This window comes from Tasmannia lanceolata, unplaced genomic scaffold (assembly GCF_043159265.1).
Source record: "Tasmannia lanceolata isolate RefF3 unplaced genomic scaffold, GAP_Taslan_0.1 ptg000015l, whole genome shotgun sequence".
Classification (NCBI taxonomy): domain Eukaryota; kingdom Viridiplantae; phylum Streptophyta; class Magnoliopsida; order Canellales; family Winteraceae; genus Tasmannia; species Tasmannia lanceolata.
Window position 1 is genome coordinate 43,074,565 of NW_027518692.1, and position 25,366 is coordinate 43,099,930.

Genomic DNA, 25,366 nt, shown 5'->3' on the forward strand with positions numbered 1-25,366 from the left:
AAAAAGATGCTTTGTGCATATTTCTACCATGGAGATGAGTTCTTCATGTAGTTATCACATAATTTTATGCTATCAAAGCCTATCAATTTTCAGATATTTCTCTTCACGCTAATGTCTCTGTACATTAATTTCTAGGTTCATTGCAGTAGTATTATATGGTTCTGTGATCCGCTTTAATGTCGTTGTAGTCCCTGTCAAAGTAATTGCACATCCCTTGTCATTTGTTTAAATGCAAAGGAGAAAAGAAAAATGCAGATAGATACAATTGGTAAGTAATTGTTGTTCTTCGGAAAGTTGCCTTATTTTCCACCACCGTGGGTGGCATGGGTGGGAAGGCAAGAGGCAATAATAGAAGCAATATTTTGTTTTTCGGTAAAACCTAACTATAAAAAGGGAGACAAAGAGGGAAGGGGGTACTTCCTACCGGAGGGGAGAGGTTGAGGAGCAAAGAGGGTGAGGAAACTGCCAGATCTGTGGATTTTCAATTACTTATTTCCATATCATATTTGGAAATCTGATTTTTTCTCACTGTCAGTCGCTGATTTGGAAATCCAAGGATTCGATCCAAATCCAAATCACAACGCAAAATGGGCTGCAAATGTGAGAAATCAAAATCAAAATCTTCTCAGCATCCAAACGGGCCCTTAGTGAATTGAATGTAGTTGGGGCTGATGGCTGGTTATACTTGTGAAAGATGCAATATTCCATTTCAGGGTCTTCAACTCTAGAAAAAAAATAAAGTAGCTGTTAAAATGTAGCTAAAACTGACATCCACAAGTGTAGTTAAGACGACAATGTGGAAAAACCCGGCTTGGCCTGAGAAACTATCTCGAGTAGGGCCAGACTTATGAATCATGGTTTCCAAAAAGGGAAAAAAAAAACACGATCCGACTCGACTCAAGATTGTTTCTTGAGTAGCGTAGGGTAGGGTTCTTGAAAACCCGACCAGAGTTGCAATCCTAATTACCGGGCATAGTACCATAGTTACTTCCAAACCTCTGACCTATTATCAACTAATTGTGTTTCAAAATGTGGACGTGGGTAAAAAACTGCAACCAAAACAAATCCCAGGCGACTCAGAGAGAAGAAGTCGAGGACTCAGTCATGACTGAGTGCTCGATTATGCGATCATAACTTAACCGAGTCAACGGAGTTTGATTGACTTTGTGGGACAAAACACGGACTCCGGCGAGAATGAGGCTAGCGTAAAAAGGAGTCAACTTGTGGGCAATGACATGGGGGAGTTTTGAAACTATTATCTAAACCATCCATTTCTCAAGCCATGCTTGAAAATCCATCACATTGGACGATTCCAACTCTTGAGATTGGGGTCTATGAATTGGATCTCCATGGTTGGAAGACGTACAGTGAAAAACAAATCAACCCAACACATCCAAACCTCCGTAATGTTTGTGTTTCCAGGAAAATGTCATTGTTTTCAGGAAAACAGTGGGAATGCGGCCATTTGTAAGAAAAAACAAACAAAAGAGATCGGAAATGTTGGAAAATCCTACAATGGAAAACATTCATCTCATGTCATCTATAAGTCTGGGTCCCGCCCATGACATCACGAGGACGTGGGCGCATTTTTCACCCTCCATCCATATCAAACTTGTGATATTATGAGATCCCTTATCATAGGAGTACCATTGCAAGTAGGTGCGATTTTTAGATTCATCTATGGGGTCCCCCAATGAACGTCCTGGATCACAAGCTATGTGTGGGCCCAGTCCAACGGCAAGAGGTTTCATATTATGTGGGTCTGGCTACGTTGCATGAGAGAGCAGCCACACAAGCTCACTTTTCAGCAGATTTTGTCTTATTCATTTAATTCATCCGAGGTGGCTTCTCCCATGCAACAGGTATATATTGCTTTTTTTGTTGTAAATTTTGAACAATGTTAGGGCAATTTCGTAATCTGATTAATAGGATAAAACAGAAAAGTGGTCTGAACTTTTGGAGCCTTGCCGATTTAAGTCAATGATGCAAGCGTGTCTTATTTCCTTCATATCTCTCCTCTTCTCTTTTCTCTTCTTCTGTCAGCAATGGATGTTTTCATTCCAGAAGATTATGTAATCAAACGGAAAGAGATGAAGAAGAAGAAGAATCAGGTCCTCATTGTTGAGACGGAGAGAAGACCTGAAACCTCTGTTTCGAGGGCCATTCCGGCCACTACCCAGGAAAATCCCGGCCTTGTTTCTTCTCCGGAAACACCCTTGGATCGTTTATTTGACAGCTTTTCCCCGTAAAAACATAAATTTTTAAGGCTTTTGTGATGCATCCTTTGTGGGTTTTTGTTGCATGAGTCTTTCTTCATATGTGAATGTGTTTTAGAAAAAATAATAGAAAAGCTTGTTGTCTGTTGCTCTTCTGTGTGTTAATTCTTTTGTCCTTTTTCTTTGTATTAAGTCCATGGGCAGTGCGAAAGAAAATCCTCTGATGGATGGATGGTTAGGATCGTATGATTTGTGGGACTGGCTGAACTCAGATGGTTCAGATCTTCAACACATCTGTGGCATGTATGGTTAAGATTGAATGGCTACCAAAGAGTCACTCAATTTTTGGTGGCCCCGAGGGACACACAGGACCTTCCTATTATTAGCACTCAATCTTGTGCTATAATGGATTAGGCCCCTCCTGTGTAGTGTCAAAACCATCCATACCGGTCACTTGGTGGGCCCACCATGATCAGATAGCAAACATATTTGTATGCATGTTGGAAGATTGCAAAGTGCAAACCAAACCATCTGAGGTTTGATGGAAACACAAAACAAAAATAAAACGAGCACAGATAAGACCTATGTCTATGGCGATATGACCAAAGAGCTTCAACTATGTGAAACTCTGCTTTGGCATAGCTCGGCATGGCAGTACTCGGTTGATGCGACCAAGTACTCAGTTGATACAGTCATAACTTCGGAGAGTCAAAAGAGTTTTGTTTCACTTTGTAAGAAAAAAATGCAGACTTAGACAAGAACGGGGCAAAGGTAAATGGGAGTCGACTAGGGCAAGTTGACAATGACATGAGGGAGTTTTAAAACTCTATGGTAGTAAGATCTCACTCAGAAAGCAAAGAAAAACAAAAACTGGATGAATCCACACCGACATTGCCGAATGCCTATAAATTCTCTCTATTTTATTGAATGTAATCAAAGAATGTTAAAAAAGTACATCTTTCAATAAGTAATACAATGTATTTCGCGCATGACTAGGACTTAATGACATTCCGTCATTCCCTTATGGGGTTATAACACTGCTTCTTCCTGCTCATGTTCTTCACAATCCAAGAATACAACTCTGAATATGTCCGGTCTACTACGAGAGAAACTCTGCTTTGGCATAGCTCCTTCACTAGAAGCCAAAATGGCTTATTTTCAAGTTCTGCTTACTGCTCCAATACCTCGACCACTAACTAAACCTCTGATGGAGAAGTAGACCTTATCAACTCTCAGATGAATCTACTTGGCTCCAGAGAGTTTCAGCATAGGCTTTCTCCTCTTCTTTCTCTTCAACTACATAGTCAGTTGGCTCTATCATTTCCTCTTCTTCATCAGAGATTCCCCCATCCATCAGTTCTTCAACAGGTTCCATCACCATGGAGTTTTCTTTCTCTAGTTGAGCAACTTCAGCCAAAGCCTCTCGCATGGCCTGCGCCGTTGCTGGCCGATCATTATGCTGGTATTTTGGTGCAGGAACAACAAATGGCAGAGTAATATCATCTAAATTTAAATGCTTTTCTTTGGATACAACCTTGGATATATCTGGTGGGGGTACAACGAAAATGATACCAAGCTCATAATTGCAAATGTGAAGCCTCGAACCCAAAACAGACGATGCAATGGCTCCAGGGGCATTAACATCAGATGAATGGGATATTGGGTTTCCCCAGGCGGCTCGGCTGAAATTATGTGATCCACAATATAACCACCCAAAAGAAGATGAACCCGTCTTGGAGAGGAAGCGTCTGCGCGCCACCTGTTTAGACCATACCAACTTCTATCAGCATAATAACACACATTTCCTATGGGATCATAATGTTTTTGGCTGAAACTAGACAAATATGCTTCCCGAAACATCAGGTTTACTTATTACTACAATCGAATCGGGAACATAATAATACCTTGACATGCATTGGATATCCTACTCTATCAATGGGATGAGGAATAGCATCATGAAGTATGCCCCTGGTTCTCAATCTCTGCCATGTTCGCTGAGAAAAAGTAAGGAAATCAATGAAAAAAAAAGTCAGTTTCAAGTCCACAATATTCATAAATCATAAATAGGACGACAGTATGTGTGTATGATATGATAGGAGAGAAATAACATTTTTTAATAGAGAGATACCATTAAACTCATGGAGAAAAAAATTTCCTCGTTTTAACTCTGAATTACGTGATGTAAAATGGAATGTAAGTGGAAAGATTCCACAAACCCCATTTTTCACTCAGAGAGCACTTACAGTAAATGATATCAAGTAAATCTGTTACCTCTGAAAAAGAAAGCATGCGTCTGGAAGGCCAGATTCCACAAACCCCATTTTTAACTCTTTCAATAGTTGGGAAAATGATCCTGACTGATGGACTTCTTAGCTCGTGATTGGCATTCCAGCGACCCCACTGTCAAAAGCATGGATAATGAACTATTGAATACAAGAACAAATATACGATACAAGCCCAAAGTTCAATGCTTAGGGAAAAATCAAGCCGTTAAAAAGTTACCTCTGGATCAGATTCCTCAGACTCAGAGAACTCTGATGACTTTTTGCCAACAGCTGCCGAAAATGCAGCTAAAAACTGTGCATTGATTGATGTTCCAATTGAGGATGCCCCTTTACAGTAGAAACACAATGCAAATGAAAAATTACTATAGCCATGTATGAAGTGAGAGTAACATCTGATAAACTCATTAAAATGAAAAAGAATATCACCAAGCTAAAGTAACGCACCATATACAAAATCAGTTTCTAGGGATTCTGGCCATTTGTATCGACACAATACCTAATTCAAAGCAAAAGAACCAGAGAAGGGACTTAGAGAATGTTGAAAATACAAAGAAAAGGAAGTAGGTTACAAAATACAATCTTGTCCCATGTAACAACGACAGGCCATTTCATGCTGGACAAATGTTGGCATACATGTCGGGAAGACATTTTTCTGTCTCCAATTCGGTATTATTATTTTGTGCATGATTTTAATGGAAAAAAGATGAAAAAAAAAAATCAAGAGCTAAACACTGGAAAAATTACCTCTTGTAAGCGCCAAAGGCCTACACACCTTTGTATGGATGCAAGAAGAGAGCATATAGCAGCAATATGGTCAGGCTGTATTAAACTTGGAATTTCAGAAAAGTTACGCCCCTGCATTGCAGGCAACAACAGCCCTCACATAAGCACAATCCAAAAATCAAGTCCTCACATTTAATAATAAAAAAGAAATGGATTAAGTCTTAGTGAAAATATGGATTAAATAAAGGAGACATGCCTGTGATACATACAAAATCAGCTGTACTGTGTGGTTGGTTCCTCCTAAAGCAGCCGCAAGAGCTTCTTTAGGATAAATACATCCAGAGAAACTAAAAAAGCCAATATCGTACAGAGGTGCTACCCACTTGGCAACGCTTTTTGGGAGAAAACCAAGTTGGACATAATCTGATTCAAAGGAATTGCTATAGTTACGTGGAGATACCAAGCCATGAAAAACATTGTATAAATTTGAGAAGCAAAAGAAAACAGCATCCTGCAAGTTACAGGACTTTAGAGAAGAAAGCTTTCAGAACCATACATAGTTGAGTAATATTGAAATTGAAGGACACTTCGTCATATTCCAATACTAATATTAGGTGACTCAAAGGGGCTGCAATTCTCCTAATACAGGATGCTTGATTAAAGGGGCTGCCCATCTTTTCACCCATGGCTCAGCCTTATATTTTCCCAATTCTGGGTGCTTGATCATCAGATTCCATCCAAAACAAAACTTCATTAGTTTTACTGGTTCAGGCAGTAGTGGAATATTCCAGGTTTGGGAAGCTCATTTTTCATCTCTGGTCAATTCCCTTTTTAAGCCACTCGAGCAAAAGACCTGCTCGATTGTAGTTGTCCCATTGTCCCTCTTCTTTTTCTTCCATACCCCATCGACTTTGGGTTGCATGAAAGCCAGGCCTGAGAATTGTTTATTTTTAACATAACACCTCCTACATTCTATTCTCTTGAAAATTTGGTACTCGAAATGCTTGATCCTCCAGTCCCTAGGAGGAAGGGAAACCTATTTTGCACAACTTTCTTTTGGTTTCTCTTACTCGATCTTTGAATCCCCCATTCCCCACCTTCTCCTCCATTCTGAACCAAAAGAAGCTTGTAAACTCTGCCCCTACAGCTCCAGTTTATTCATACAAGCAGAAATGACATTATTTTTTCTATGGTGACATCAACTCTCCGGTGACATCCACGTCAAGTGGGCTTTCTTAAACATCCAGACTGAAAACAGTACCAATGAAGTATTTGTTCAATCAGGGATTTACAGATAAAATTCCACTAAAAGTAGATGTTAAAGTATAAAAGATAAATAACGCCTTTCTCCAACAGCTTAAGCTTTTGGAGAAGTTGGTAAGTTAACATGGTATTAGAGCCAAAGGTCTCGAGTTCAAACCTCCCGGATAGCAAAAATCCACATGCAATGGTCGGCCCAAAGTGGTACCACATGTGCCACGTGTTTGCCAAGTGGGCCACACGTGCGGGGGAATGTTAAAGTATAAAAGATAAATAACGCCTTTCTCCAACAGCTTAAGCTTTTGGAGAAGTTGGTAAGTTAACAGTAGAGTTTCTGTTGCAACATGGATTATCTTTTAATGCATGGTTTCACACCTACATCCTCCTATGAAGGTCTCACATAATTCAAAATCTTTGCACTAGTTCAGTTTACATGTTTGTTTAGATTAAAATTCATAAATAATGCAGAACATGAGTAAAGAACATAGTATCCAATAATATCATTTAGTTGCCACAAGGAAGCTTTAATAAAGTTACCTCCCTCCGAGTATTCATCTAGATCACAAACAAGAACGCTCACAGCATTTGCATCTGCAGGGATATTAGTGTTCCTTTTTAAGAGAACTTGTGACATTCCATATGCATTTTCTCGACATTTTCCAAGGAAAGCAGCTAGTGTCTTCAGTTGTGTGCCATGTGAATCAGCTGCAGTACGAAAACGGTGGCTTAAACCTACGACAGATGCTTGAACAGAACCAAGGAACTTCACATCAATTGATTGTGAACATGAAATCTGCTTAGCCTGCATTAGAAGAAATGAAACATATGCTACTTAATGATCCATTTTGGGCCAAACATCTTGTCAAGCCATAATATAACCAAAAGAATAAAATTTTATACATACACAACAGTAAAATGCCCCTTAAAGCATACCAGATTAGAAACACAACAGTAAGAACGAAGAAGGCAAGAAATTGTCAAGTCATAAATGACCTGATTTTTTTTATTTTTTTGGTAAAGAACACGGTTAAGAAATGAACAAGAGAAAAATCTCACAGGCCGAGGTGGTCACAAGAAGGAACATGAGAAGCCAAAACACACAGCTAAAGCTCTGATCAAATAGGAAAAGATCCAGAAGAAATAATAGTGGAATGGTTCAATCCCTCTATAGCCGGCAAGTCGGTCACCTCATTGGTTGTATTACGGATATGCTGGAAGGTCACATCATGACCTTCCACACTAATAATGATCCCCTAAAAGTAGTCTGCGAAGTGCCAGCGCCGCCTTTTGGGTGGATCCATTTTACGACGTTGCTGAAATCACCTTCCACGATCAAAGGATTCCAAAGGTGTACAAATCAGAATATGGTACACTACATAAAGGCCATCACCTCGTATCAGTGGAAGCCTTACATCAATCAAGCCTAAGAATGCCTTGACCAACCCCTTGTTAACGGGTGATGTGTGCGCTAAGGCTTAAGTGATGGTAGGCCCTGGGAAAAGGTGAAGAAGGTGTGCCATGGGGAAAAAGGGTCTGGTGGGTCATAGTTGATATAGACATCCCTCATATCCACAGTACATAAAAATGCTAATAATTCAAATAAAATGCTAATAAAAGAAAATAACACATGTCTAATAGTTCAATAGAAAATAATAAATCTAACAGATGCTAAGATGACTGAATCACATCAGTTTGATGTGAAACGGCACACTTGAGGCATGCTTTCTTTGCTACCGTGAAAACAACCGTTACTCCAAAAGCTTAAGCCATTGGAGTTGGTGTTATTTAATCATTTATACTTCAACACTCCCCCTCATGGGTGGCCCCTCTTTTTAGGGTTGGCATAGATGTGGCCCCTCTTTTGGGTTGGCCAATACATGTGGATTTTTAACATCAAGGAATTTCGAACCCAGGACTTTTTCTCTGATATCATGTGAAAACAACCAATTACTCCAAAAGATTAAGCCATTGGAATTGGTGTTATTTAATCATTTATACTGCAACAGCTACGAGAGACATTCTAGTTTATAGTTTTATTCCTTTTTTTGCAGAGGGCGAACCTTGGCGCAACGGTAAGGTTGCTCCATTGTGACCTGGTGGTCATGGATTTGAGTCACGGAAACAGCCTCTCTGCAAAGTAGGGGTAAGGCTGCGTACATCTAGCCCTCGACCTCGCAATGGCGGGAGCCTTGTGCACTGTGCCGCCCTTCTATTTTTGAGCATTTCTATTTTTGAGCATTTTATTAGCCTCGATGTGAGGATGGTCCCCATCACCAAGGCCCACACATCATATATGGCTCTACCCTTTCTTGCCCCTTTCTCCCTTTACCTCACCATGGCTCACATGACCTCTTTTAAGTCATTTAAACGACTTAAAAGAAACCTTTTAACGTGATTGGTGGGCAATAGATCCCACCACCTAAACTCACTTAAGCCCATATATGAGAACATCCCAAGCAGCCGCAAAGAGAACAGTCTCCCCTCCCCTCCTTCCACGGTGTATGTATTAAATAATTATATTTGTATGAATTGCATGTGAAATGTGGGGTATGTATTATGTATAAATATTTATATAAAATCATGTGAAATATATATATTTTTTGATGACATAGGGTATCCCCACCCCAATTTTTAGGGTGGGACCGTGGGACTATTCCCAACGGATGTGCGCAATCACCCGTAAACCACATGCATCGGGCAAGCCCAGGGGGATTCGAACTCTCGTCACCGGAGAGCATACCCATGACTTTAAGCCAAAGAGCCACATTCCGTACAGGTTAATTCATGTGAAATATGGAATGTATTAAATTATGATACATGAGTTGTCGAGCATGTCACTAAGTATTCAATGTTAAAACATTATAGGTAGTTTTTCCCCCTTATGTGATGGTTTTTTAGTATGTATAAGTGCTTTTTCTAGCACTTCCTGAAGTTTCATCTTCATTTGCACATGTTCCCATATGTTTCCGCAATTTTACAAAATTTCTACCGAAATTTTCATTTGAAACTGACATGTTTCCATTTTCATCAGGACCGAAAAACATACTGAAACCAAAACTTAACACCTTGGTCACAACACTATTGACCATGTATTATGTCATGCACATTAGAAGTCACAATTTTCATAATCATATTTTGAAATGTCTTATTGACAGAACCATAGAATACACTGATCACTATATATATATATATATATATATATATATATATATATATATATAAGACATATATGTGTGTGTGTGTAAATATTAAATATGCTGTGAGTCAGGTAGTGAAGGTTTGACTTCTTTGTATTCACACGAAGGAATCAAAAGGCACCAATGGAGCTATGCATGCATATGCACACGTACATGAATGTCTGCATGCTGTCCAATATATACAAGCACACATGCACACCACGAAATATCTTCTCCCCAAGGATGCCCTGGGCGAGATCTTAGAAGCCAAATCCATTCATCAAGTTCTTGAACCAGCTCTAGAGCCACGAATCTACAATACGGGAGCAGATTTGAGAAAATACAATACGGGAGCAGATATGAGCAAGGAGGCATTCTCACCCACCTCCCCTCAAAAGAGTGCTCCCACCCTCCCTATCAAGAACACGATTCCATCTCTCATCAAAACGTTAACTCTCAATGTAGAATGAAAATTAATATCTTTAATACTACATTATCATACAACATATTATAACATGCTCACTCATCATTATTTGGGGCTTAAAACATCTTTTCCTAGTTTTCTAAATTTATAGACATGAAAGTAATCATCAGTGCTTGAGCCAACTCGCTGATATCATCTCTTTGCAATCTTTTGGTTTCTTAACCCTGCCCATTCATATGCATAGGAACACATTCTCGTACGCCAATAGTTGGATGCAATAATAGGAAACTAATCCACGGGAAGGTAAAGAAAACCAAATACACAAAGATTATTCTTTCACTCTTTCTCTAATATCGCTCAAGCAATAAGTACAAAAACTACTTACAGGTAAGAAGGACAAAGGTTCCCGAGAATAAGGAGGATTCTGCATATGCAATCCTGGTATTGAAGAAACCAGATGACCGACAGCCCCTCCAAAATCATACTTAGTCAACTCCAAGATCCAATGTGCCTGACTAGGAACATCAGCAAGAAGAGATGCCATAAATCCAGCTAGTTGGGCAGCAAAGTCAGGTTTGGAGTCTTCATTAGTTTCCCCAGATGAACGGTGGGTAAAGAGAGAAGAGTAATCGGGCGTGCTTTGACGAGGAAAATCTTGCCACCAAACAGTATTGGTCACACCATTCCACTGACAAAGAAAGGCTCAATGAGCAAGCAATGTGCAGGAAAAATGTCAGGGCAGACAAATACAGTGTCAACAGAGATGGAATATATTTGCTAAAAGATTGGAAGGAGTTCATGTTGGGAAACTCTGAGCCAGATTAATAAGTATATAATGTGAACAAAAAGAGCACAAGAAGACCAATCTACATAGAGTTAGAAAGACCCCTCGAAATTAAAGCAGTTGAGTCCATGCCAATTTTCATTTAAAATAGTTCTAATAGAACAATTAAGATGAGTGAAATTTATCATAAATGACAGGAGTGGTTGAAATATTTTCTTAGACAAAGGCGTCTCAGACTTCTCCACAGAAACTACAATAGATGTGCTTGTAATCTTGTATTGCTAGGCCTAGAATACCCATGTTTCTTTTCAGCGACAAGTGTATAATATTCTGTTATGGATGAAATGAAACATAAAATGGATCATGGAATACATGTTTCACCTGAGACAATATAAGCCACTCTGGGTTGCAAAAATAAGCCCAAACCCCACAAAACCCATTTTTATTTCACTATTCAAGCAACAGTTGTAGGCTTCTAGATGGAGCATTTCATTAATAAGCAAATTAGATAAAAACCCTGAGATCCAAAACTATAAGCATGGATGCATGCCACTGAGCGGTGAACAGCCTCGGACTAGAGAAGCAAGAACTAGAGTGGAAGCACACTCCTCTTTCCCGCCACAATCAAGATCTTTATTCTTTAACTGTCAACATATTCTAGGTAGGGCCCTGTCACACAATCTAATCTTCGACGAAGATTCTCAGTTTGATTTCATTGGTCAATAACATGCCAAGGTTGTACAAACAGAGGGTTGAGCTTGTCGCTCAGTTTGAAGGTTCTGAATGTCGTAATCTTTAGTTTTCGGGATAAATCCAAGCTTATCAATTTAAAAGAAAAGGGTTGCATAGAAATGAAGGGTACTTTATAAGCATGAATGATGTACAATGTGATCTTGTGGCTGCTGTTCGTGACAAGTGACTTGCAAAGAAATAATCACCTGTCTTGAAACCAAGTTTGCCGAAGTAACAACAATGCGAATACTATCCTGTCTTTGCAAAACAAGCAGTTTTGGATGATGGCATGCAATCCCTTGTTTTTTACGGTCTTTACCAAAGGCTATAGAATCAGGAAATGGAGGATAACTACAATGAAACAGCATGCATTAGAAAAATAAAGGTATTACAATCAAATTATCAGAAATCAATAGATGAACAGCACTTACACCACTACTAAGTTTGGATAATCCGAATAAGGTGCTGATGTTCTTTTATCATGATTAGCACTCCAGCATCTATCAGTGTTATGACATGCAATGGTTATTGGTAGAAGGTTGGGAACTTCACAGTACGACAAAAACCTGTAAAAAAATTTCTGCTTCAGACCTGGGATCATAATCTAAACTAACACACAACTTGTAACAACGCAAACCCAACAAATAAAATTTCCAATAAATAGACTAGAATTTCGCATACCATAAAACATCACTTGTAAATGTTGCAACAAATATGCGTAAGAGGCCTTCTACAGGATAGAGAAGCTCTGGCAAGGAAACATTGGTATGCTGGTCTGGCAAACCATTGTCCATAAATTTAAGGCGGTTCAAAAAGAATTTTCTCCCGCATGAAGAATAACTGATGCCTCTGTCCTTCTTCGAATGCGAGGCACCGTTAATCTGATAAATATTGTCAATAGAGTTCATCAAGTGATCCATGGATTTATCTTTAAGAAGAGCTTCCTTATCAGGATTTTTACTACAATCCTTTTGTTGTAAAGGATCACTAGAAAAGAAAACGGACTGAGTTTCTTTTGACATGTTCAATTTGATGGTCTTTCTGAGGTTCACCATGGAGCAATTTTCAGAAGCCAACACGGTCCCAGCATGAAGTCTAATAGAACCAGTCTTTATGATGTCTATTGTTTCACTTGCTAAACGTCGTTCAGCATTCAAACTAAAGTGGCAGAGCAGTTTCTGACTGTCAAGATTTTTGTCCTTATCTATTACTGAATCACTACTGGGTGGAATTTCAATCATCTTACGTAGCACTAAATCTTGAAAGTGATCCTTTCTGCTAATGATAGAAGACCCATTTTTTAGCATCATGATTCCCTCCTGCTTATCCAAATTCACACATCTTCGGATGTACGATATGGGGTCAACACTTTGCAATATGCGCCTGTATTTGCATAAAAGTAGGGATGCTCTGGTGATCAGTTGTTTGTGCCTCAACCTACAAAGAGTAAAATCTGAAAATGGTCTCTTGTCCTTAAAAGCAAGCACATTACTTGCATCAGAACTTTCCCTGCACCGAATTTTCACTTCATCCTCCAAACTCTTTTTCATAGCAATTACACTCTCCCCTGTAACCTCTTCTGTAAAAACAATCCTTTCAACAATGAACCCAACTCTATCTACCAAATCATGATCTGACCCACCACCACAAACCAAGGAAACCTCATCCCCAACAGACACCTCTGTAATAACACCCCTTTTAAGCCTAAACCCATTAACAAAAAGCCCATTCAAAGAACCTTCAACCTTAAAATTGGAATGATACCCAAACTTTCTCCTAATCTCATCCAAATGGAAACTATCAGATGGAAAAAACCCATCAACAATAAAAAATTTACGCTTTAACCCATCAAATAAAATCTGGCAATGTCGCTTACTAACACGACGGTCTTCAAAGACAACTTCACAAAGCTTCTTTTTCCTACCAATGCTATAAACCCTATCTGATCTCAAACAAATCAATCTACAAAGAGAATTAGTACTCGATAGAATCATAGGAGAGCCGAGAGATCTGAGATAGAAGAACCCAGATTTCGTGACGATTCTCCGCTTCTTCCGGCACGGCAGGGGGAAATTCCCTCGTTGCCGCTTGCTGGAATCTTGGAGTTCCATAAAAATTGAAAAAAATCGGGGAAAAATTGTAAATTGAAATAATAAAATAGGAAATGAATAACAGATCGTTTATTCGATCGAGTATTTCCAAAGGAGAAATCGAATTCATGGAGAGAGAAAGAGAGAGACTAACCTATTGGAGAGAGTGAAGGGAAGAGGAGATGAAAAGCTTGGAAAACTGAAAACCCTACTCCCGCCATTTTCAACCTTTTGGGGTGGTGTGGGTTTTTGACCTTTATTCGAAAAGAAAAGAAAATCGCCTCGATGCAACGCGACATATTAGTGGCAGTCTTGGGAAAGCCGTTCTCCGTAGCGTCTTGCTAACTTTCTTCATTACGGAAATACCATCCAAGCTTATGAAACTAGTAGCTTCAATGCCCTTCCTGGGTTTTGTTACTTAGATCATCATCCAATGGACCGGTTTGAATGGGACATAGTGCCAGCAAATGATTGATGGTTAGGATTATCTAATAGATAACTCTTTGGTTTGTTAATCATCCATAGTAGGATTCAAGGGCTTTGCTAGGGAATTTTGCGAGGCATTTCGGGCTGCCTTCGGCACGAGACAACATCCACATATGCTAATTAATCTAAGGTGGAAGAGTAACAAACAATTGGAGATGTCTGCATATATTTTCATTTATTCAAACCCAACTCGTTTGGAAATCGGTTGAACCCTATGGGTTCAGGTTGAGCCCGGCTCTAGTTGCAACCCTGTATTTTAGGGTTTATTTTCACTTTTTAAAACTTTATTTAGGTTAGTTTTGATAGACAACTGAGATTGTTAGGGACTTTTTTGAATTATTGAATGAAAATTTCCTTTAGGCTTTTGAGTTCTTTGAGAACTTGTAGGGGCCGTTTGGATATGCGGATTTTAGAATCTTGGATTTATTCAAAATTATACATGGGAGACAAGAGAAGAAGGAGACCGTCGGCTTCGCTTCTCCATAATCTTAGATTTTAAGTAAGAAAACTAGGTTTTAGAAATGTCTCCCCAATCCTGAGATTTCTAAAATCTGGAAACATGGGATGATCTCCTCTCTGGCTATGGAAAGAAGGGCGAGAAATCAAAAAATGAGACAGTTGGTCTCCTCCCTCTCTTGCTCCCATACACAATTTTGAAGAAATCCAAGATTTTAAAATCCGCATATCCAAACGGCCATTTAGGTTGTAGGATTAGGCCCTACAGGAGTTCTTCTCAGTTTTGCTCCAAGAAACTCCGTCTTCGACGAGATCGTCGAAGAGAATATCAACCTTTTTTACACTGATCTAAGTATTATTTCCCCCACGACGGTGATTAAAGGGTCCCTTTTTCTTCTTTATTTTTTCTATTTTTGCCTCTTGCGCTAGGCAAAGAGGAACCTATAGGTTTTTCGACTGCATCATCTCTAGCACTATTTTGTCAAGAAGGCCTCATTAAGAGATTGACCCTATTTCTAATAAAATGATTGTAGTCTTTCTGTCTGGACAATGTTGCTTTCGAGGAGAGTTCAAGCTAGCTACTAAAGGTGGTTCATCAGCCGTAGAGAAATTCAAAACTATTGATAACAACATTGTGGTGGAAAATGAACTCACATCCTAAATTCCTAATCTATCATTGTTATTTCTTATTTAGAGAAATAAGAATACACATAGGGCACGTTTGGCTACCATGAATTTTTTTTCATGATAAATCGGTGTCTCCAAGTGGAGATGAAGGTGAAGTCGCTAAAAATCAGAAAAGAAAAAACAGGAAACTAGTGTCTCCGTGGTGATGAGAAGTGGCAAAAAAATCAGGAAACAAAAAACTATACTCAAAATCTGATCGGCTGTTTCCTGTTTTTTAGGCACTCCTACCTACCATTTGGAGACGCGAGTTTCCGGTATTTTGTTTCTTGATTTTTAGCGACTTCACCTGCCCAACCTCTATCTCACCAGTTGGAGACACCAGTTTGTCATGAAAAAAAAAAAAAAAAAAAATCATGGTAGCCAAGTGGGCCCATAGTAGACATACGTGTTGTAAATCATTGAATTTTTCTTAAAATCTTCCTAAACATTTTTCAAATTCTACAAACACTTTCATCATTAAACTCTTGTCGAATGAAGACTCTCTAATCATGGCTCTATCACTATTTTGTCAGGAAGGCCTAGCTAGGCGGTTGAACTTGTTTCTAATAAAATGACCAGAGTTTTCCCGTCTGTACAATGCGGTTTTGAGGAGAGTCTGAGCTGCTAAATGTGGTTCATCAGCCATAGAGAAGTCGATCCAAAATATAACACAGGTTTTAGAGTGATTTGTTGACCGACCGACCTCCTTTCACCTTCTGGACTCTCTTTTGACACTGTATTGGTTGAACTCTCTTTTAGCACTGTATTGGTTGAACTCTCTTTTGGCAATGTATTGGTTGGTTGGCTAATAGCATAGCATGAAAACAAGTATTTTTCATTCAGGTGGTACTTTTTACAACACAAACTGTAGAAGAGTTTGTATGGTATGTACTTATAGTCAAGTATATTTTGTACGAAACTAAAAATCCGTTTATCAACTATCTAATGGTTGATGGCATAGCATGCGCAAGTTAAAAGAAGAAAGGATGTGGTTGAGGGGAATATAGATTTTCAACCTTAGAAAGGGTACAATTGGACAGTTTTTTGAGCTTAGGGAACGGTGGTCACACACACATGCATATACACATTGTTCGACTCTAATAATTAACGCCCTATAACTGGGGTTGGCAATGGTTCGGTTTCGGTTCGGTTTGAGTCAAACCGAACCGAAATTTGAATAGGGGAAATTCAGTTTCTGTTGGGTTTCGGCCAATTTCGCCACCCCTTAGTCATATTCATTGGAAATCGAGGGCAACGGTTTGGTTCGGTTCGGTTTGACCCCCAAACCGAACTGAACCGAAATTTGAATCGGTTTGGTTTTACCGAACCGAAACCAAATTTTTGGTTCTGTTTCGGCTTGGTTTCGGTTCGGTTCGGCCAATTTTGGCACCCCTACCTATAACTTTATAATCCCTTATATCTTATTGCTCAGACTAGGAACCAACATTAATTGTTGCTATGTTGATAATTTCTACCCTCTTATTTCTGATACTTGATACAAAAATCTAAAGATATTTGAAATAAGAGAGTGCCTTTTTAGTATGTGTACAGGTAAATATTAATTATATTCAAAGTACATCTTGTATGTAAGTAAATACTATACATAGGTACATAGGAAACGTTCTTTAGTCTCTTCGGTGGAACCCGTTTGTCGTAGTCATTGTAGCCATGGACTCTAGCGTGGTAGTGGCAATGGAGGCAGGGAGACTTCTGCTTAGCACTGGCAGTTAGTCATAGAATTTCTTCTTGCTTGACAAATATATAAAAAACCTGGTGGACCCTAAAGATGGGCATCGCAAGGATGTTGAGTTGAATGAAGGAATTGTCACATAGCTATAAAGGACAAGAGCATAAGTTGTCAAACTCTTACGAATCGTGCGAGTCAACTCTCGAGTCGAGTTGAGTCACCCATGCGAGTCGCCTCTGTCAAAAACTTTTACGAGTCATCTAGTGACTCTTACGACTCGCTCCGAGTCGAGTAAAAAAACTATGACTCTTATAAGTCGAATCGAGTTGTTGGGCCTAGGCTTTCTTGCTTTGATGGTTGAAAACTTGGAAGTAGGGACTTAAAACTTAATTATTTTTGTTCATGCAAGTTACAAGCATGTAGTTATTTACTAGTAAAATGGTGGGCCCCATGCCATCAAAACATGAGATGTAAAATGGCGGGCTCCAGTCAAATGCATAGGTTTGGGTAGGGACGATGAACACCACCTTGTCAATAATGTTAGGGATAAAATGGGAGCCCCCACTTTTTGCATTGGTTTGGGTAGAGACAGTGGGCCCCACCAATCCTAGGCATGGTCATTAAATGTTGGGCCCCACCCCATCATAGCATGAGGTGTAAAATAATTAGTCCAAACCATTCAAAAAAAAGTTGGTCCCACAGTGTATGCATGGGTTTGGATAGAGTTGGTGGGCTCACCGGATCAAGGGTAAAATAGTGGACCCTACCCATGCTAATCTTGGGTATAGAATATGAGCCCCACCCCACCCCATCAAAAGATCAAACATGATGTTGGGGAAAATAATTTTCAGGAAAAGCTTTTTATGGAAAAGGTGAATGACATTTGGAAAGTTACATGCTTAGTATATATTATGGATGGATAGATTGATATTTTTGGGTTAGTACTTTATCTATGTGCAATTGGGTTATATTTTTTTTACATGCTTCATCGTTTGAGATATAATGATATTTTTTCAACTACATCTCTACTCTTTTCAAAAACTCTTACGAGTCAAGAGTCGACTCGAATCACGAGTCGTAAAATTAAGAAATCGATTCACGAGTCGAGTCACGGGTTGACAACTATCACAAGAGTGATGGACAACTTCTGATAATTAGTACTCTCTAATACCTTATATAAAAATGAGGATACCATTAGCATTAAACTTCATATATAGTAGATAGAGAAAGATGTTTTATCTCTTAAATAATGCACTTGATTAACTACCAAAAAAGGGAAGTGCTTGCCTCATACGTCTATGTGTGAAGGCCCCTCCCTTGGTTGGGTTCTGACCAGGGCATGAAGAGGATCCGATTGAGAAAGATGGTGGAGACATGACTCAGCTGTATAATATTAATATTATATTACATTATATGTTGGAATTAATTAAGCTTCATTAACTAGGTCGCACTAAGAAAGATTTCAACAATCACATAATCATGTCCTATAGTAGGAACCTTGACCAAACCGAATCATGGACTATACTATTCGATTTTTTTTATAGGTGATTTGGGGTTAGGCAGACCCAAAAAAAGGAAAAAAGAAAAATAACATTTTGAAGTAAATGACTCCTGCGGAGTCCTCTATCAGGATGACAGAGAGAACAAGAGGAAGGGAAAGAATGGAGATGTCATCTCCCTTATACTATTCGACTTGCTAGGCAATTTCACATAAAGCCATTTTGCGGCTCATGTTTTTCAGGAAAGAACAACCACTTCAGATGAAGAAGGTAAAATCTGTTAAGATGTGGGAATTCTCTAGTGAAAAAGTGTACTGGGAAGTTGCCTAGCAAGTCCCTTATACTATTATCATAATCACAAAAATTAGTTAAAACTGCATGCATGAGGATTAGAAGAGAGCAGCCTTTGAAGATTGTAAACGTAGGGTTGGGGTGGATTTGCATCTTTGCATAAAAAAAGATTATTAACAAATGAGGTTCTCTAACGAAAGGCAAATAGCTAGAGAGAATATACTCGTGCTTGCTTATTTAAATGAAATGTTCCAAATCATAGAGCATATTAAAATGTCTGGTACGCAAGGCCTTGCTTCTTTATTGGACCACTCCATAACATGACATAAAAAAGCATTAAAGTTACATGCATTAAGGTAGTGAAAAGCAGAACAAGGCCTCCTGACGTGTCTTCATGGAGAAAGATGAAAAGCTAATTCTAAGAGTTGGTTCAAACCTCTCTCCCTCCGACTCTCTCTATTCATGAGCATGCAAGACTCAAGATGATTGGAGTTTAAAAAGGATTAGCGACCAAGTTTAAAAGGATTGGCGACCAATCTCCAGGCAAGAAGTGGGAGTCCACTGGGAGTCTAAACATCAAAACTATGCTTTTCCCTACTCATCTTTTGTAAGAGAAAAGATGGATAACCAATCACACAAAATCTACTGAATACAGCCCTGGTTTCCTTTATCATAAATTTTGATTCTTATTAAGAAGAAAAACTCATGAAACGTGTAGTAAAAATGTCTTGCATTATTGCGGTGATTCATCTGTGTTCATCTGTGTGTGTGGCGGTTGAGCTGTGTGAGTTGTTGAGGTATAAATGATTAAATAACACCAACTCTAACAGCTTAAGCTTTTGGAGTACTTGGTTGTTTCACATCGTATGGGAGCTATAACCTCATGGCAGGTCTTGGGTTCAAAACCCAACAACTCCTTGCTATTAAAAATCCACATGTACAGTTAGGGCTGCAACAGGGTCGGGTTGGGTTGGGTTTTTAAAAACCCTAGCCCAACCCTGGAATCCATTATCTCGGCCCTGACCCGCCCTGACCCTGAGTCAGGGCCGAAAAACCTCAACCCATTGCCCGCCCTACAGGGCTCAGTGTTGGCTCTGGCTCGTCCTGATTGGCCCTGATTGGGCAGGGCAGGGCCGGCCCGGCCCGGCCCTAATTGACCCTAATGCAAATACCTGTTAAGAGTGCCAAAAATAAAGCAACCACTTATCATATAGAACAGAATGATCAATAAACAGAGAAAGGGAACAAAATAAGACAATATGAATTCAACAACATGACGGGCAACAAAGACAATTAATAATAATAATCTAAAGAAATATCAATCCAAGATAATAGAAAACATTAGCAAAAGAAACATGCACAGATGGTTCAATTCTATAATAGAAAACTTATGGTCGGGCCGGGTCAGGGTACCCGAGGCATTAACCCAGAACCCGACCCGACCTGAGTCAGGGTCTAAAAAAATGAACCTTGACCCGCCCTTAGGGTTGGAAAATTCAGCCCTGACCTTGTTCGGGCTCAGGATGGGTCAGGGCTGACAGGGCCAAACTTGCACCCCTATGTACAGTGCAACCCAAAAAAGAGGGGCCACATGTGAGGGGAGTACTGAAGTAGAAATGATTAAATAACACCAACTCTAACAGCTTAAGCTTTTGGAGTAATTTGTTGTTTCACATGAGTATCTCCGAAAATTATTGATGCAGTTGCATCTGTATAATTATATTGGGTTGTAGGGTTATGTGATCTAGATTTTTGGTACCTTTAACAAAAAATATAGAGTTTTGGTATTTTTTTTGCCATAGAAAAAAGTTTAGAAAAGTGAATTTGTAACTCAATAATCCGAAAGATAGGGAAACTCCTTTCTCTCCTTGACATATGCACATACTGCCGAAGCATATGAACTCTCGTTTCTTTGCTATGTGTTTGTGTTTATTGCACCGCATCTTGTCGTTGGCTACACATTGAGTTTATCATATTTTTGAGACTAAAATCTCTCGCAATTTGGAACTTCAAAAATGAATTAATCCCTCCTCAGAACCATTCTTAAAAACGATACAAGAAGGAAAACTCATCCAGGGAAACTACACTTCTATACTATATTTTACAAGTACTACATCGAAAATTGGCATGGCAGGGAAGAGGGGCTCCTCACATTACAGTGCAGCCAACTGTATTCTCTTCGCTGAAATAGTTAGTGATACTCGACGCCTGGGCACGCAGTTGCATTGGTGGATGATATACTGGCATTTCATAATAGTAACCTTGTTGGAAGTTATACTGTGGAGGGTTTGGAACAGTAGGTACTGTATAATACAGTTCAACCGGAGGATAATATGGCGTATAACCGGCGACATTTCCCGCATAGTGCACTATGCCTGGTTTTATGTTGAAATCCTCGGACTTGGTAACTTCGGAAGGACTGCCAATGCTACTAGCACTTTCGTTGGACCCTTTCGAATCATTTTTCCCTCCTTTTTTTGAATCTCCACCGCCGCCGCTAGTTTCCTTTTCGTTAGTTTTATCGGAGGCTCCAGAGGTTGAGCATTTCCCATTCTCATTGCCTGATTTTTTCTTTTCTTTGTTTTCTTTTGCACTTGTATTGGTAAGTTCGACTTCCTTGGCCTTCTTACTCTCAACACCCCATAATTCAGCAGGCTTTCCAAGTTTTCCCAACTTCCTAATGAGAATTTGTGGGTCGACGTTGCCGGTGATGGTGACTTTCGGCTGAGACAAATCGATCTCTGTCCTTAAAACCCCTGCAAATACCGAGAATTATATGAAGACATCAATTTGTGCCTTTAAAATCCCTACAAATACGTGTAATTAATTAGATGAAGAGAAGAAAAGATCCATCTATCAAAGATACAAATATGTAGAGGATTTTTTTTATGGGTAAGCTGACGTTTGGTAGGGAACCCTGCCGGTTTTTTTTGACAGAGAAAGTTATGTAGAGAGGAATTAGTCTCTTAATGTAATTATAATTGCAATCATATGTTAATTTGTGATTAGTCCTAATAAAGGCCTATCGTAGTTTCCATCATCAAGTACTCTTTCACTCATGAACTACTGAGATCAAATTTATAGTTGTTGAAGTATAAATGATTAAATAACACCAAATCTAACAACTTAAGCTTTTGGAGTAATTGGCTGTTTAACAAGGTATAAGAGCTATTGCCTCATGGCGGGTCCTAGGTTCGAAACCCAACAACTCCTTGATATTAAAAATCCATGGCCAACCCAAAAGAGGGGCCACACGTGCCAGGCCAACCCAAAAAAAGAGGGGCCACACGTGAGGGGAGTGTTGAAGTACAAATGATTAAATAACACAAACTTTAACAGCTTAAGCTTTTGGAGTAATTGGCTGTTTCGCAATAGTTAGTTACCTTCAATGCTCTGTAAGGTCTTCTTCACTTGTTTCTTGCAACCGTCGCAGCAATTCACAGAGACCTTCAATTCAACCTTCTGGAAGAACGTCAATGCAAATTCTATCTTAGCATCATTAAGTATGAAAACAAAGCAAACTGGAGAGATAAGAAAATGAAAGTTTTTCATGATGAATAGCCATTTTTTGAGCTAAAGCACCTTTAAATCTCCTTCTTTTGCCATGTCTCCTTGGCTCTCTTATGGAGTTCTTGGTGGGTCAGTAAGCTAAATTAAATTCCCCTGGCTAATACAAGGGAAGAAGAGCAAGAGAAACAGAACATGAAGGTGGAGAGAGAGAAAGGAAAGCTAGAGAAGCAATCTAATGGACTTCTTTGGAGTTTCTGGGCAAGAGGAAGAGAAGGAGAGGGGAAAGTTGGAGATGCATTTTCATGGTTCCCTTTGCCCTTTTATAGACCAGAGGGTGGGGTCACATCTCAACGAAAAAGTACTTGCACAGCTTATGTGGGATCTACCCAACACAACATGGGACTACTACTTTATTTCTTCGTACACAATTCTTCACCTTTTGAGCAAATACACCCAAGTGCAATGACAGTATAGTTGAAGTATAAATGATTAAATAACACCAACTCTTAAAGCTTAAGCTTTTGGACTAATTGGTTCTTTTACATGATATTAGAGCTACTGTCTCACGTCAGGTCCTGGGTTCAAAACCAACCAGCTCCTTGATACTTAAAAAAATCCACCTCTATGGCCAACCCAAAAGAGGGGCCACATGTGCCACGTGTGCGGCCAACCCCTAAAAAGAGGGCCACAAGTGAGGGGAGTGTTGAAGTATAAATGATTAAATGGTAAATCTTAGATAAGTGCAGCTGATGATACCACTCCCCTGCATCTAGAATCCTTAATCTCAGTGATTTTCCAAATGGGCTACCAGGAAATTGCGTGTTACAAGGGAGATTCCATTTGCATGATAAATAAAATAAACGGAGAAAAGCAAAGTATAGTTGGGTCATTCTCAATCTTAGCTGAGATCCATCCTCATCTTCCCTTCTTTAACTATAATCTCCACTGCATTAGCAGGTGTCAGCTTCCCCCCATCTCAGGGTATTGACTTGTTGGAGAACACTGGAGTCTTATGTTTTCCTCAGTGTCTTGAATTGTATACAGCCTGTCATATGTACCATGCTTTTTGTTTTTTTTCCTCTATAAATAATGCCTAACCCAACTAGCCCATGAAACAAACATAAAATTAGATAACTATTCATGAGATGTTAATGGACAAGAACAGAATTGTTACACTTCAAAGAATTGGGATTATGGTCAAAGAAGTCAAATGCAAGAAAAAGATAAGACCATTTTAAGAAGAGAGGCACCTTAGCAATTCTCAAAAAGAAACATAGCTTGATAGTGAACACTCTCCCTTTATCTTTTTACTATGCTTTTTAGGATTCCCTCTTTAACCATTGGGTTTGGGTTTGGGTTTTAGTAAATTATTAGAAACATAGTAGGGAGTTGCTTGTAGTGCAAGGATGGCATGGTGGACTTTGTAAAAAAGCATCTTAATGTTGTTTCCTTCATATTTCCTTCCAAGAGGAAGACATGGAGAGTCTTTTTCATTCTATCTGTGCACAGCCTCACATCCTAGTAGGGTGTGTCTGTATCCAACCATCAAGATAGAAAAATAAAATGAAAAGGGGTATAGAACCCTCTAGCATATCTAAAGAGAAATTTAAAAAAAAAAAAAACGTGTGAGAAAGAAGAAGTAAAATCAATGGTCACTAAGCCCACAAGAGCAAGGAAAAGGACTTTCTATATATGCATAAGGCCATGGTTAATTGTCTCATTTGAAATATTATGTAGAATTAGAGTTAAAATACAAGGTCTCCCCTTTCAGTTGAGCTAAGGTTATGAACGAACTTAGTCGAAGAAAGTGAGATGTTGGTTAATTATGAATGTCCCATATGGTGACTACTAAAAAAAGGTAGTAGGGTGAACTAGCCAAGCAAAGGAGGGAAACCCCAACTCTCTCCTAATGTCATATTGAAATTTATGATATTCCATGATCATCATTATCTATGTTTCAACGCAAAGAATCCGACATATTCTATATTTTCTTAGGCCGCAGGTTTTCCTTGTCGATTTGCCGCGTACTTGGCTTCACCGTATCTTGTTAGTGCCACGGTCAATATAGAAAGCAACGGACTATCACATTTCACTCAAAGAACACCTCAAAAAGAAAAGTAGCTTTTGACATGAAGCCAATGCTGCACTTGGGTCTTTCACCTACTACTAGCCTATTATGATCTCTAAGAACATTTGAAAGACCAAATTCTTCTCTTTCCACTTTTTTTCTTTCTTCTTTCTTTTATGAGGGGGATGTAATGACACCTAGAGGATTCCATATTCATTTATTTCAGCATTAAAAGCCACAAAAATGTAGAAACATATGATTGATTGGGAACACCCATTTTTTATTTGTTGGTTATTAGCAAAGTGATAAGATGGAATAAACTTATGTTTCATATTCACAACACTCCCACAGCCATACACGTAGAGATATCAGTATATTATAATAAGAAGAGAGATGCAGTCCATGTTCAAACTCATATAAGCCTTCCATGATGTGATTCCAAATTTCTAATTATAGTTTGTGAGCATTTAATAAGATTTGCTTTCTCCAACTTTAGTCCTTCTTAACATCCGTGATTAACGTAAGTTCATTTAAGGTCGGTAAACGAAGATCAACAGGATGCTTATAGTTGCTGTTCGATATGTTGCCATTTCATGCATTCGTCCTCTATAATCTGCCCTTTTAACTGAGTGTGCTTGAGTTTGGCAATAATAAATTGAGTTCAGTTAAGCATTTTGCACGCAATTTTCTTTTGTAATTTTTTGGATTATAGCTTTGAATGATGAAGCTTTATTAATAAACAAGAAAAAAGGGCCTCGACCGAGTGGAAATTGGTCAACATTCACAAAAAGGAAAACAAAATGTAACAGCCCTAAAAGAGGGAGATTATCAAACACCTTCAAAATCTTGTTTGGGCGGGTAGAACTCACCCTTAAAAGCTAGCCGTTAAGGGGAAGGTGCCCCGGTCCTGTGGTACCTTAAATGGCCCTTTTACTTAGGTCCTTACTATAGAAGGTTCGTTGTGTGTGTGTGTGTGTGTGTGGGGGGGGGGGGGGGGGGGGGGGGTGGGATGC

The 25,366-nt window shown here is 39.1% G+C and overlaps 2 protein-coding genes across 2 annotated transcripts; both read right to left on the bottom strand.

The window, feature by feature from the left end:
- Window positions 1-3,115: 3,115 nt before the first annotated feature.
- On the bottom strand, window positions 3,116-13,931 carry LOC143847411 (forkhead-associated domain-containing protein / FHA domain-containing protein). Its single transcript, XM_077356225.1, has 12 exons — window positions 12,282-13,931; window positions 12,032-12,166; window positions 11,807-11,951; window positions 10,470-10,772; window positions 7,022-7,286; window positions 5,481-5,647; window positions 5,246-5,356; window positions 4,946-4,997; window positions 4,719-4,828; window positions 4,488-4,616; window positions 4,121-4,210; window positions 3,116-3,975 (listed from the first exon to the last, which is right to left on the bottom strand). Exons 1-12 carry the CDS (start codon window positions 13,709-13,711, stop codon window positions 3,442-3,444), a joined length of 3,471 nt encoding a protein of 1,156 aa, XP_077212340.1. The 5' UTR covers window positions 13,712-13,931; the 3' UTR covers window positions 3,116-3,441.
- Window positions 13,932-20,773: 6,842 nt separating this feature from the next.
- LOC143846825 (uncharacterized) lies at window positions 20,774-22,565 on the bottom strand. Its single transcript, XM_077355395.1, has 3 exons — window positions 22,358-22,565; window positions 22,159-22,237; window positions 20,774-21,531 (listed from the first exon to the last, which is right to left on the bottom strand). The coding sequence occupies exons 1-3, from the start codon at window positions 22,379-22,381 to the stop codon at window positions 20,924-20,926; spliced, it is 711 nt and encodes a 236-aa protein (XP_077211510.1). The 5' UTR covers window positions 22,382-22,565; the 3' UTR covers window positions 20,774-20,923.
- Window positions 22,566-25,366: the final 2,801 nt, after the last annotated feature.

What these genes read in the sequence shown, in the direction of transcription:
- LOC143847411 (XM_077356225.1), bottom strand. Translation starts at nt 13,711, where the DNA reads ATGGAACTCCAAGATTCCAGCAAGCGGCAACGAGGGAATTTCCCCCTG. An exon ending in CAAACTTGGTTTCAAGACAG is followed by an intron (nt 10,773 to 11,806) that starts GTGATTATTTCT and finishes TTTCTTTGTCAG; the next exon opens with TGGAATGGTGTGACCAATAC. An exon ending in GCCTTTGGCGCTTACAAGAG is followed by an intron (nt 4,998 to 5,245) that starts GTAATTTTTCCA and finishes GCTTTGAATTAG; the next exon opens with GTATTGTGTCGATACAAATG.
- LOC143846825 (XM_077355395.1), bottom strand. Translation starts at nt 22,381, where the DNA reads ATGGCAAAAGAAGGAGATTTAAAG. An exon ending in CAAAAGAAGGAGATTTAAAG is followed by an intron (nt 22,238 to 22,357) that starts GTGCTTTAGCTC and finishes ACGTTCTTCCAG; the next exon opens with AAGGTTGAATTGAAGGTCTC. An exon ending in GACCTTACAGAGCATTGAAG is followed by an intron (nt 21,532 to 22,158) that starts GTAACTAACTAT and finishes CGGTATTTGCAG; the next exon opens with GGGTTTTAAGGACAGAGATC.